General features: G+C 36.6%; 1 protein-coding gene and 1 pseudogene across 1 annotated transcript; one reads left to right on the plus strand and one right to left on the minus strand.

Annotated features, from left to right (window-relative positions):
• LOC18768489 (26S protease regulatory subunit S10B homolog B) lies at positions 400 to 3929 on the plus strand. The gene is made up of 10 exons (XM_020570505.1): positions 400 to 675; positions 959 to 1078; positions 1219 to 1355; positions 1439 to 1600; positions 1751 to 1837; positions 1982 to 2068; positions 2153 to 2290; positions 2451 to 2642; positions 2722 to 2820; positions 3548 to 3929. The coding sequence occupies exons 1-10, from the start codon at positions 573 to 575 to the stop codon at positions 3620 to 3622; spliced, it is 1200 nt and encodes a 399-aa protein (XP_020426094.1). The 5' UTR covers positions 400 to 572; the 3' UTR covers positions 3623 to 3929.
• Positions 4323 to 6479, minus strand: LOC109950868 (annotated as a pseudogene).

A 13867-nucleotide genomic window follows, 5' to 3' on the forward strand; every position in this document is an offset into this window, starting at 1 on the left:
AATCACTAAATAATTTGGTGCAGCTGGTTTAGGCTATTGGTTTGAAGTCCAAATCAAAACCATTTTGACTGCCTTATATATTTTTCATCCGTATAATTTATGGAGAAAAATTAAACTAATTCACATTGCGCTCATTTATATATGATATGTCATGATCTGGTATATGATATGCTAAATAAACATATGTTGAATTTGTAACACTATGTAGCTATGTGAGATGTCGAGTATCGTTGATCTTCTTTATTGTTAAGTTTTTAAATAAACAAATGTATTTTTTAAAAGAATATTTCGGAATATTATAGAGAAAATGTGTTTAGTAAAATAGTAGATCTAGAGCCAAAGGGTAACATGTGAACAATAATACTTTGATATACCCATCTATTAAATTTTTTGTTTTAATCGTGTTCCAAAAAGAAAAGGAAAAAAAAAAAAAGAGTAGCTTGCTTGCCTGACAATACAAATACAAATACAAATAGCTTTGCCCAGCTGAGATTTCTTCCTACTCCTCCTCATTACGAAACCCCACTCCCTCGTTTCTGCTCACTTCTCCTCCTCCTCCTCCTGCCGCTGCTATGACGACCGAGGCAGAGGACGCAGTACGACGTCGCACGGCTGTTGCCGACTACCGCAAACGGCTACTCCAGCACAAGGAGCTCGACTCCCGAGTTCGCGCAGGTCAGATTCACTCCCAAACCCTAATCCCTCTTTTGCAACTAACTCAAGGATTGCCCAAATTAGTATGCTTCAGTTTCGTTCGCTTTGCTAGGGTTTCGATTCTGATTTTTCAAATTGGGAGATTCAATTCCGTTTTTGTTTGATGTGGTTTTGGGGGCTTTCTGTTGTGTTATGCATATGGTGTTTGCTGCAATAAATTGAGAAATTTAGTTAGTTTCAAGAGTTGGGTCGCAGTTGAAATTTTTTTTTCTTCTTCTTTTTTTTGCAATGGGATGGTGTGCAGTGAGAGATAACTTGCGGGCCGCAAAGAAAGAATTTGGGAAAACTGAAGATGATTTGAAGTCCCTTCAAAGTGTTGGGCAAATTATAGGCGAAGTTCTCAGGCCTCTCGATAATGAACGCTGTAAGTAAATTCTTTTCTTTACCACACTATTTACTTTGGTTCATACTTGTTTCTTGGTGTAAAACTTTATTGTTCGAAACCATCTTAACAAGAATGTTAATTTTCAGCAAGTATAATGATCTTTGTTTTTATTGCCTCAGTGATAGTGAAGGCAAGTAGTGGCCCAAGGTATGTAGTTGGCTGTCGCAGTAAAGTTGACAAGGAAAAACTAACCGCTGGCACTCGGGTTGTTTTGGATATGACTACTTTGACTATCATGCGAGCTCTTCCCAGAGAAGTAATGATCATCTGATTCTTAATTATTAAGTTTCGCATTTTATTCGTCTACTCATGAACATTCTTTCATATTTTGGTTGGCAGGTTGACCCAGTTGTATATAATATGCTTCATGAAGATCCTGGTAATGTTAGCTACTCCGCTGTGGGTGGACTATCAGATCAGATCCGAGAGCTCAGGGAATCTATTGAACTGCCTTTAATGAATCCTGAGCTCTTCCTCAGAGTGGGGATTAAACCTCCCAAGGTAATTTATATATAGTTTCACATGTTCGATATTTTCTACAACCTGATATGCTTACCTTTTTTGGTCGAAGATATGCTTACCTTAGAAACTTAGAAATGTAGAATTTTCACATGGAACTTTCCTTTTCTTATTGTTTTTAAATTGTTCCAGGGTGTTCTTCTGTATGGACCTCCGGGAACAGGGAAGACATTACTAGCCAGAGCAATTGCTAGCAATATAGATGCTAACTTTTTAAAGGTACGTTATCCTTGTCTATAGCAGCTTCTGTATGAAGTTCTAAGTTTTCCTGCTATATCTTCCATTACTTAAAAAAAAGACTATAGTCCTTTTTAGTTGTTTCAACACATCTTTGATATTTGATGTTATTATCCCTGAGTCTAGGTTGTATCAAGCGCCATTATTGACAAGTATATTGGTGAGAGTGCGAGATTGATAAGGGAAATGTTTGGTTATGCCCGAGATCACCAGGTTGGAACTTTGAATTTTATATAGCACTTTCACATTACGCATTAATGTTTAAAAGCATACCTAATTTTTTGACTTTGTGTCTAGCCTTGTATCATTTTTATGGATGAGATCGACGCTATTGGTGGACGGCGTTTCAGTGAAGGGACCAGTGCAGACCGTGAAATTCAGCGAACACTCATGGAGTTGCTTAACCAGTTAGATGGATTTGATCAGCTTGGAAAGGTATGTATATTTTCATTTAGATCAAGCCGGGTTTATTTGGTTTGATCATAACAAACAGATGTAAGCATGTTTATCTGGTCATGCTTGTACAAACCCACGATGGATATAAGTACATCATGTCTTGGCATGGATGATGGAAGTTGATTAATTTCATTTATAGGTGAAAATGATCATGGCAACCAATAGACCTGATGTCCTAGATCCTGCGCTTCTCCGCCCGGGGCGTCTAGACCGCAAGATAGAGATCCCATTGCCTAATGAGCAATCAAGAATGGAAATTCTCAAGATCCATGCTGCTGGGATAGCGAAACATGGTGAAATTGATTATGAAGCTGTCGTGAAGCTTGCTGAGGTGAGCATGATATGGTTGTCTGTATCGAATGGATTTATTTACATCCTTTACCTAAATGATTTCAATGTCTTCGTTTTAGGGCTTTAATGGTGCTGATCTCCGGAATGTTTGCACTGAAGCTGGGATGTCTGCGATCCGTGCTGAGAGGGATTATGTCATCCATGAAGATTTCATGAAGGTAACGTGTTATATACTGTATTTCCTTTAGATTCTATTAAACAATGGTGAACAATGAGATGGAAATGAGCTTTCAAACTACATGGGCTATGGTGTCAGTTATGTGCTTTCTTCAATGTTAACAATCCGTGATGTCCATTCCTGAAAATTAATGTAAATCCAATGTTTACTGTCAGTGATGTCATATCATTGTTCAAACAACTAGAGATGAAATCAAAGAATATTTAGGGCTGTGGTTAGGGTTGTCTGCTTCATGTTGTTCTGGGTCACAATCTGTTTAGGAGCTGCTTTACCATAGACCCCTGAAGATAGCCTCGGGATACACTTTATATTCTTTTTTACTTTTTGTTAACTAAGGAAAAATAATCACTTTAGATCTTACGAAGAATTTACAAGTTCAAGAAAAATACATTAGTGCCTATGAGGTACCTTTTTCTATTTTTGGGTCCAATGGCTTGGCTGGGTCAATCATCTATGGGGTTTGAGTACTGACTCGTTTAGGAGTCGTCGAACCCAAGACCTATTCCTTAATAAAGGGAAATAAGTAAGACTCGGCTATTAGGGTCAGATGTTTATCTAATGCAAAGTGGCATCAATTTTTGTTTCTGTACATAAATTTTGCTGCTTAGTTATATCTGTCATATGCATTGCGCACTGTGTATACAAATAATCAGTTGTGCACATCTTGATTCTAAATTTTTACATATAAATATTTTATAATGTTTCAGGCTGTACGAAAATTAAATGAAGCCAAGAAGCTTGAATCTAGTGCTCACTACAATGCCGATTTTGGGAAGGAATGAACTTGAATTTTGAAACTACCAAAGAGTTATTAAAGAGTGAAACTCCAATCATGTGCTCTGTTGTGCCGTATTTTCTTTATGACATGTGGATGGTGGTACTGCAATTTAACTTCCATGAATGTGTTTACCACAAGAGGCACACTATGAATTGTGTCCTGAAGAAACATTTAGACAACATTTCATTATTTGAGTCTTATTTTCAGTATTACGATTCTCACGCGTTCAATTGCTCGCTTAGTTTACTGTGGTTTTAAGATGTCTTTTACAGCTGATATTATCAAAACTTGGCCCATGATTTATTCCCTTATGCTAAATCTCTGGTTCTCTCTTTTTAACAAACAAGTCATTTTTATTGATGAAGAATAAAAGCTTCATGGTATGCTGTGTTCATCCCAATTGGTTGATCTATCTATGGGTTTAGCATATTTAGGAATCCTTGTATGCATTCTAAAATTCCTATTTCTGATTGTAATACTTTCGTTTATATTTATCCTCGCAATGAACTTGTGGCTTTTACTCGTGGAATTACTAAGCCATGAATTTTGCTGGGAATTTTGATCATGAATTTTGCAATAAACAAATCCTTGGCCAATATGTCCAATATTCATAAATTCAAGCCAAATCGTGATTACCAAACTTGATTCCGATTTAACACCTCGTTACTATTTTTGATCGAAACACCTCATTGTGCATCTCTACTTCAGGCAACATGCTGCACCAAACTAGGAATCTTCAGATGCTTGTTCTTCCTCAACTCATGCGGGACGGGGTCCAAATACTCTAGTCCCAAGCGGCTGCCTACTATTCTTGTCAACAAGCACCACGGCATTGTCATCAAACTTGACCTCGCTCCCATCACAACGGCCTCATTGCATGGCAGCACGAACAACCACGGCATACACCACGACTCCTTTCTCCGTTATTTTCTTCTTCTCTTCTTTCTGACGTTTTCGCTCGATCTCGGCATTGAAATGATGTGCCTCCGTTACGGATGCAACGATTGTGTCTCCCAATCTTGCCCCCTTCTTGCTTGCATTCAAAGCTTGTATGCACCTCACCTTTTTCGCCTCTGGGTTGTCTGCGACTTGAGAATAGTCCCCATCTGTATGAAGGTCCTTTGCTACTGTAAAAGTGCACAAAAACAACAAATCAAGCTCCTGTCAATACTAAGTAATAAACGAGTTGAAATTTGATCTAATCGAGATTTCGTCAATGGCGTCTAACTTAATTAAAAAAGGTCTTGATTTGTAGATTAGTAGTCTCGGGTTCGAAACTAAGGGCGGATCCAGGAATTTTTCGACGGGTGAGCTAGCTAAATTTTTTGGCTAAACAAAAATATACATTAAATCATATAAACTATGCAATTCATAGCTACATTGACTAATTTCCAATAAGATATAACATAAAACAAATACATAATTGAAAGTGTAATTGAAGTTGTGCCCTGAGATCCTTGAGAGAATTGAAATATTTTGTTATTATCATATGAATTCATCTTGTTGCGAATCAACCTATCTATCAAATGATATTTTCGTGACATTTTCGTTTCATCTTATTCTTAAAAGAGTGAATTTCATTGAGACAAATCTTTCTCTTATGGAGACAAATAAATGAAAATATTAAAATTGGAGAGTTAGGAATAAGAATTTTACCCAATGAGACTTTCATAACAAAGAATACAAAAAGAAGCATGTATTTTTTTGGGACCGCTGCTAGACTAAGTTTCACATGTATATTTTTTATTTTGACGTAGGTCATTATAATCGAGGATACTTTATTATGTAGGACCAATTAGGATACTAGGATATTTATTTCTTTATATGAGACTTTAAACTTGCATACTTCTTTACGTGAGACACTGCCAAGAAGCCACAAGATGATAGCCTCAGTCAATGGGCTGTATAGGTTTAATATTTTCTTTTCCAAAAAGCTACCTGGGCTACAGCCTAGTGTAGCCCACTTGGTAGTTCCGCTTGTGTTCGAAACCCCATGGCATTGTGGTAGTGTGTGTATGAGAGAAATCCTCTTCCTCATAGTTTAGACTATCAATTGTACTAAAAAATAATATATATTCAAGATTTTAAACATCTAGTAAAACATTTTGTACGAAAACCAAGAATTTTTTTTTCTAGTAAGATTTAATCCTCACTTCAACCCAAACGAGCCTACTAAAGATTCAATGAATATATTTCCTCATGATAGTTATAATCTTCAAAGAAATATCAGATGCACACCCTGACCTGAGACAAGAAAGGGCTGCATGTCATATCATGCGATGTCCTCAATAAGCCAGACAAGTTATTGCCAAGCCCCCCATCAATGAACGACCCACTAGGGTTTGTTTCTAGAAGATTGAATAGATTGCAGTGAGTAAAATAGGGGAGAAAATAATTACAGAAAAAAATACTAAAAATTATCCAGGAAACTGAGATATAATGATGGATCAGATAATTAAAGCATCCATACTTTTTTTGATCTCTCAGAAAAATTTCATAAAACGGAACAGATATATGAACAAGAGATATGAACCTTTTGATAGACATTATCGAATAGCACCTTTCGATGAGAGATATGAACAAGAGGCTTCGAGAAAACTAGTATTGTTTGAATTATACGAAGCCAGTAAGCAAAAAGCAGATATAAAATGCAAGAGAGAACCAGAAAAAACATGAAAGAACAAATTTTGAAACAAGAGGCATATCGTTTTTCAGATCAAGCAGTCAAAACACTAATTCAATGGAGATTAGAGTCTAATACTTGAGCAAGTGACACAAATAAAACGAACAGATCACTCAAAAATCCCACTGCAAAATCACATACCGCGGCGCGAACACTTCAAAGCTAAACCGGCAGCCATTCCTTCTCATTGAGAGCAAGTCCAGCAGAGGAGGTGGACTCGGGCTGGGGGGGGGGGGGGGGGGGGGGGGGGGGGTTTGGGAAAAAAAAGGGGGTCCAGTAGTGAAGAAGCAACCCGGGCGAGCGTGGGGTCCACCAGACAGGGCATGCCCGAAGGCGATTTCGGCCCGAGCTCGGGCCCGAGGGCGATGACGTCATTGCTGACGCTAGGCTGGCATCAGCCCTCCAAAATTCGAATTTTTTTTACGCGCCAAAATTCACCGCTACAGTAGCCGCCAACGGCTACTTGACACGTGGCAGCCTCTGGTCGCTCCGATTCAAATTTTTTCTTCAATCCAACGGCAGCCAATTTTTCTGCAATAAAAAATTGAAAAAAAATTGAATTTTTTTTTAAAAAATACACAAAAATTACTGAATTTTTTGTGTATAAATACCAACCAATACTCTTCACTTTTAACACCAAATCCTCATATATTTTCTTCTTCTTCTACTATTGTTCACTTTCTCCTCAAAATTTATTCACTTTCTATTCAATATTTTTTCACTTTGAAGTTGTATTTTTTTTCTATCATATTGTGGGTTCTTCTAATGAAAATGGAGGGGCATGGAGCATGATGGAAGATGTTAGCTTGTGTGAGGCTTGGGTCCAAGTTAGTCATTGTCCCGTAACGGGCAATGAGATGAAATTTTCTCATATGTGGAAAAAAATTCATCAAGCATTTTGTGAAAGGGCAATTAGTTCTACACGTACAGAAATGGCACTATCCAGTAGGTAGAAAGTTCTTAATAAAGAGTTGGCGAAATGGAGAAATGCCTTAGCAAAAGTGATGGACAAGCATCGAAGCGGAGAAAACCTTAGCAGTGAGGTAAATTATTTGTCATTTTCCTTCTATTAATTTCTATGTCATATTAATTTTTATTTAAATGTTTCTTGCAATTTATATATTTTGTTAATATGTCTCTAGTTTTTTTTTATACATGTTGCATTTTTTTTAAATTTATTGAATTTGCATTAGTTTTTTTTTACATGTTGCATTGCCAATATTTTTTAAAGTTTCTTGCATTTCCATTTAATTTTTTTTTTTTATAGATTATGCAAGCTCAAATGTGGTTTGGTGCTACGGGGCAAGGGAAAAAAAGTTTCAACCATACCCATTGTTGGGAGGTGGTGAAGACTTGTAAGAGATTCCAAATTATTCCAACCGGTCCGACGGTAGTCTTGAACGAGACTCCACTTCACGAGACGCGGGCATCGGATTCACCTATGAATTCCCCAATGAGTCAAGACTCACCCATTGAAAAGGAGCCAAGGCCTATTGGGAGAAAGGCGGCGAAGGCGAATAGAGGGAGTAATTCTAGCAAGAATGCATCTAAATTTTTGGAGGAACTTTCAAAGCACCAAGCCATGAGAATTGAAATGGACTTGAAACAACAAGAGCACGATATGGCTATTCAAGTCGAATATGCAAAAGAAAGGGAGTATGTACGCAAAGAAAGGGAGTATGTACGCGAACAAAACATTGAAAAAAAAATCGGGAAACTATGGCCATGGATACAATTCATATGTCCCCTGAAACAAAACAATTTTGGAAGTTAGAACGAAGGGATGTTATGAGACGAAGACTTTTTCGTGACGATGGACCTAGCAACACGGATTGGTTAAATGATGGAAACCATTAAAATAGTTTGTTTGCCTTTCATGTCTTAGTTTACTTGCCTTTGATTTCATTGTATTTTTTGTTTTGTTTAATTCATGTATTTTATTTTATTAGTTGTATTGCTTTTCTTTTAGTCAATAAAGAAAATATTCAACAAAAATCCTTTTTATTCAAAACATTCCATACATAAAAAACAAACCACAACCAAAGCATAAAAAATATACAACCCACAATCAAAGCATAAAAAATAAACAACCTACAACCAAAGCATAAAAAATAAACAACCCACAACCAAAGCACAAAAAATAAACAACATACAACATAAACATAATAAATTAAAAACAACTTCTTCACTTCACTTCATTCACCTTCATTTCCTTCATTGCCTTTCACCGCCCATAAATGCTCCATCAAGTCAACTTGACGGTGTTCATGAATATACGACGATTGCATCTCCGTGTAGCGATCAATCATACGGGGCATGAAACTACCGTCTCTAACCAACGGTTCATGCTGCACTGGTTCTCCATTTGGCCCCACTAGTTTTTCATAAATTCGTGTTAGGGCTGTATCCATGGGATTTGGTTCATACACGTCATCAACATCGTAATCATATTCATCTTCCACAATCATGTTATGGAGGATGATACAAGTCATCATTATACTCCTAAGCACCTCCTCGTCAAATAGATGTACCGCGCCCCTGATAATAGCCCACCAAGCTTGAAGGATACCAAAGCACCTCTCAACATCTTTTCTGTACCCCTCTTGATAGCGAGCAAAAAATTTTTGCTTATGGGATCGAGGATGTGGAATTGTTTTCACAAATGTTGTCCACCTCGGGTAGATGCCATCAGCTAGATAATACCCGTTCTGGTAGATGGTATTGTTAATTTCATATGTGATATTTGGGGCTTCACCTCTCAAAACATCATTGAACACCGGGGATTGACCTAGGACATTCAAATCGTTTTGAGATCCGGCATCTCCGAAGAAGGCGTGCCAAACCCATGTATCAAAACCAGCAACGCTTCCAAGATGATACTTTTCTGCCCTTTTCTATTTCCGTAGTCCCCTTGCCAAGCAGTTGGACAATTTTTCCACTGCCAGTGCACGCAGTCAATGCTACCAATCATGCCAGGAAATCCTCGAGACTCAGCTTTTTGGAGAAGCCTTTGCAGGTCCCTGGGCGTAGTCTGCAGAGGTAGTCTCTGGTGTACAGAGTTTCCACTGCATCACAAAATCGCACCAAGCTCTCCAAAACAGTGGACTTCCCCATCCGAGCAATCTCATCCACCTGATCAGCAGATGACCCATACGCCAACATTCGTATCACAACTGTGAACTTCTGCTGTGGAAGAAGTCCCAAATTTCCAGCACAATTTCTCTTTTGAACAAAATATTCATCATAATTGCAAATATCATGCATGATTTTATTGAACAAATGGGGTTGCATTCTATATCTCCCTCGAAAATGAACATCAGAGTACAAAGATTGTGGGATAAAATAATCTTCCATAAGATTCTTATCCCGAGAATGTCTATGTCTGTCCACATTTGGGCGACGGCCTTCTCGTGAACCACGGCGACCCTGGTTTTCTTCCTCCAGCAAAGCAACTGCTATGCCAAGTTGCTCATCTAGTTCTCTCTGCGCCCTTTTGCTTATAGCTCGTCTACGCATTCTTTCTCTAGTTTCTCGCTCTTGCCTCTCCAAAACCTCTTCCATGTCTGCCATTGAGAATGGAGAATGAAATCTAAAATTTGAGAAATGGAAGTGTAGAGAAGAACTGGTGTGGGAGGTATGAGCTGAACCTCTGGTTTTATAGAAAAATGTACACAGATAGATATGACACGCGGCGCAATCTTAGAGGGTGAAAATCTTATCTGAAATTTGAAATTCAAATGAAATTTTAAATTTCAAATTTATCTGAAATTTGAATTTCGAAATGTATCTGAAATTTGACATTTTGAATTTATATGAAATTTGAATTTTGAAATGTATCTGAAATTTGAAATTTATCTGAAATTTGAAACCGAAAATCTTATCCGATATGAATAGTATTGACACATAGGAACCCAAAAATCTTATCCGAAAATATTATCCAAATTAATTGTTTAAGTAAACAAAGTTGTGAAAAAAAATAAAAAAATGAATAGTATTTGCCATGGCAAGCCCCAACTGCTGGAAACACATTTTGCTGGAGGGGGCTAGGGCAGCCACTATTCACATGAATAGTGGCTGCCCTAGGACTCATCTTGCCATGACAAGGGGCAACTGGTGGAAATGCTCTGAGTGGGCTGCAGGCTTTGGGCAGCGTCATCTGGGCTCTATTAATATGAAACAAGAAAAGGCGTGGATGAAAAAGATATACATACCGGCATGATTTTCTGATGCCCTAAAAACATCTTAAAGGACAAAATTATGTAAACCATTTATCGCATGGACCGGGCCGTATATGCGTACATAAACTGTACATATACTTGTACATCAAAATTTAAACAAGTGTACACATGAATACCCAAATACAATCACTAAAAAGCATAAACCCACTACCCCCCCTCCCAACAAATAAATAAAAAAATCATATATAATACAAAGTACATATAAAATACGCAATTATGTACTCCCGTGGAGGACAAATATGACAAAAAAACATATAAGTTCTAAATTACTAATTAACTATGTAAGTTCTAACAAAATTTGATCTAGACATAACTTATATTAAAGACTAAATTGGGATGCATTGTAATTTAGATACTGAACAGAAACGACTGGTAAAAACCTTTTTAATAACACTAAATTACAATTAATTGGTTTTGTTTTCCCCAAACATTTATACAATCAATTGGTATTTGGTAGAAAAGTTTCTTAAAGAAAAAAGTGAAAATAACTCATTTAGAAAACGTGGAAACATAGATTTTTTGATTTTGCTCAAGTGGAAACATAGATCTTATGCCTAATGTAAGGAGATAATTACTTGTGGGCTGTAGCAACACAAAGAGCCGGAAATACCCTCGATCAAGATGGGTGAAGAAACACTTATGTGTATGATATTGGAGCAAGGGACTTTCCCACACACAAAAGTATTATGAGAGTTCGAAACTGAAATTATTAATGTGCAAATCAATGTACTTTTCATGGGCTAGATCCGTTCACATAGTTTGAGGTTCAATAAGCTTGAAAGGGCAAGCCTTTTTTGGCTCCACGATCCAACAAATTTGAGCCACTTCACCAAATGCCCACTTTCCCTGTCTAACTCAGTTGTTTTTCTTCTTCTTCTTAGTTTAGGTCACATAAGACATTTTATTTAGTTTGTGCAAATCAGTTCTCACAGAAAGCTTGTGCTTCGTTGATATTTCAAAATTGAAGATGCTCAATATTGCGTTTCTAAACCTGCCATGAGAGTGTTAGATGATAAAATTCAAGCAATATATGATGGTTTTTGCTTGCAAGAATTGAATCTTTGAGCTGAATTATGTTTCCACTATTTGAAATGATAAGTTTGATGTTTGATTTTTTTTGTTTCATATGTATATCGTTTAGAGTCAAAAATAGATCTGACTGTGTTGATACAAGTAGACTGTAACTCCCCACTACTAAATTAAAATCAAAACTTCATTAACTCAGGCTCTTTCTCTCTCTATATTTTCCATCAGCAAGAACATCGAAGACTTGTACCTCTAGCGAACTTTTCCTATAGTTTGGAAATTCAAGTGGAGTATTGCGGGATACTCTTAATAGAAAGTCACATGTATGAGTATGAAATGGGCCGTTTCTATGAGAATTTTGTAAGACTAAATTCTCTAAAGCACTCATGAATACCGAGAGTTGTCCAAGGCCATAAAGACAACCTAGAACTAGATGTGTATAGCGAGGTATTGTATGAGTACTGTAGTCTGCGTTTACACAAACAGTTGAACAAAAGACATCATGTTCACTGATTAGCCAAGTAAATTCAATGGTATTTCACTAGGGAAGGTTCAAATCCTGATGTATCTTTCTAATCAAACTTTCTCAAGTGTTTGCATTTTTAGTTTTGCATATTGTTGAGCCAATTTCCATTTCTATGGGGAATTGTTGGAAAATTTATTAAATTTTCTGTTATTAAATGGAAATTAAATTCTTAAAGATGTGACTCTTCAAGTTTGAAACAATGCATATCTTAAATCACATATTTTGGGAATTCACTCTTCATTATTTGTAATCAGAGAAGTCCACTACATCATTTTCATTAATTCCATTCATGAGTCCTAAATTTGTCAGTAAAATAGAGTCTCATATTGGGAGACAGTTCAAACACAAATTTGTGTTCATTGTTCCACTGATTTGGAGTGTTATTATCAGAAGAAATAGATTGTTGTATTCTGGGTGACGTTTGTCATTAAAAAATTGAAGCACCAGTGAGGGGCAATTTCGTCATTAAACATCAGTAAAAACTCACCAAATGACTCCAGTCCTCCAAGGATGTCTTGTACTATTTTAGTTCATGCAACTTCATGTTCTGGTCCCACCAAAACCTACTGCCTCCACTCCCCGGCTTTGTTGACGTCTCCTTTTGTCTCCTCCGTCACCAATCCTATGCGTCCACGGCCAACTCACAAGCAGAGGCTTTCTTCATCTGGAGCCAAAATAGATTTGGTTTTCCCCACCATCTCACTATATTCCTACTCAAGAAGACAAGTACAAAAAGAAATAACAAATATAAGGCAAAAAGAAAAGAAGAAAAAAAGTACTTGCAGAAAGTATATCTAACCCTCCTTTTTCTTGGATTTTCTTTGAAAGGGGAATTGAATAATATCAAAAGAAGCATCAAGTCATGCTTTTGCCATTTATCCTGTCAGAAAATGCAGAGTTTTGTGAAATAATACATTAAATGATCATGCTATGCAATAAAATAAGTATATCGTGACACTTAAGTGAAACGTAATTTGATTCCAACAGAATTGTCCAATGGTGACTAGGTTATCTATGATGATGGATGTTAAATTATTTTTAGTATTGCTGCCATAGACGCTTGCCAGGATGTACTCACGAGAGGGAAAAATACTCAGTGCAAACAACTTCACGTCCACCCAAGTTGTGATACACAAGTCATAATTTAAACTATCCATTTCTTAAATCACTATTTAAAGATCATATATGCACAAATCCAATGACAAAATTGCCCCTAAATACGATTACGTATTTAATTGGATTTTCTTATCATGTTTTGTTTCTTATGCGTTGATTGAAATATCATCTTTTTTAAAAATGAAAAAAAAAAATTATCTATGCACAAAACCGATTAAATTGAAGATCGTTTATATATAAAATTAATGGACGATTTATCATAAGGATCTTAATTATTACAAAAATCATGGATTTATCCGATTTGTATGAATTACTAAACGACTACTAAGATTTATCTTTTATTATGATTTAGAAAGTAATTACTAAACGACTACTGAGATTATCTTTATATTATGATTTAGAAAGTAAATGGTTCTGATTATGAGATGGGCAGTAAAAATTCATTAATCACAATTAAGGTAGACATGGAGGTCCAACCTTTTATGCTCATCTTTTTATTTTCCTCTGTTTAATTAGTACTTAAAAGGCATGCTCAAACAACGAGATACCTTTAAACAATGATGCTTTGAGTTGAAAGACGACGCTTTGCAACCAAAGCATCGTTGGACAGATGCAATAACATCTGATATCAAAGATTTCCATTTTGGTTGTCGAAGCAAA

Source organism: Prunus persica, chromosome G8 (assembly GCF_000346465.2).
Source record: "Prunus persica cultivar Lovell chromosome G8, Prunus_persica_NCBIv2, whole genome shotgun sequence".
Classification (NCBI taxonomy): domain Eukaryota; kingdom Viridiplantae; phylum Streptophyta; class Magnoliopsida; order Rosales; family Rosaceae; genus Prunus; species Prunus persica.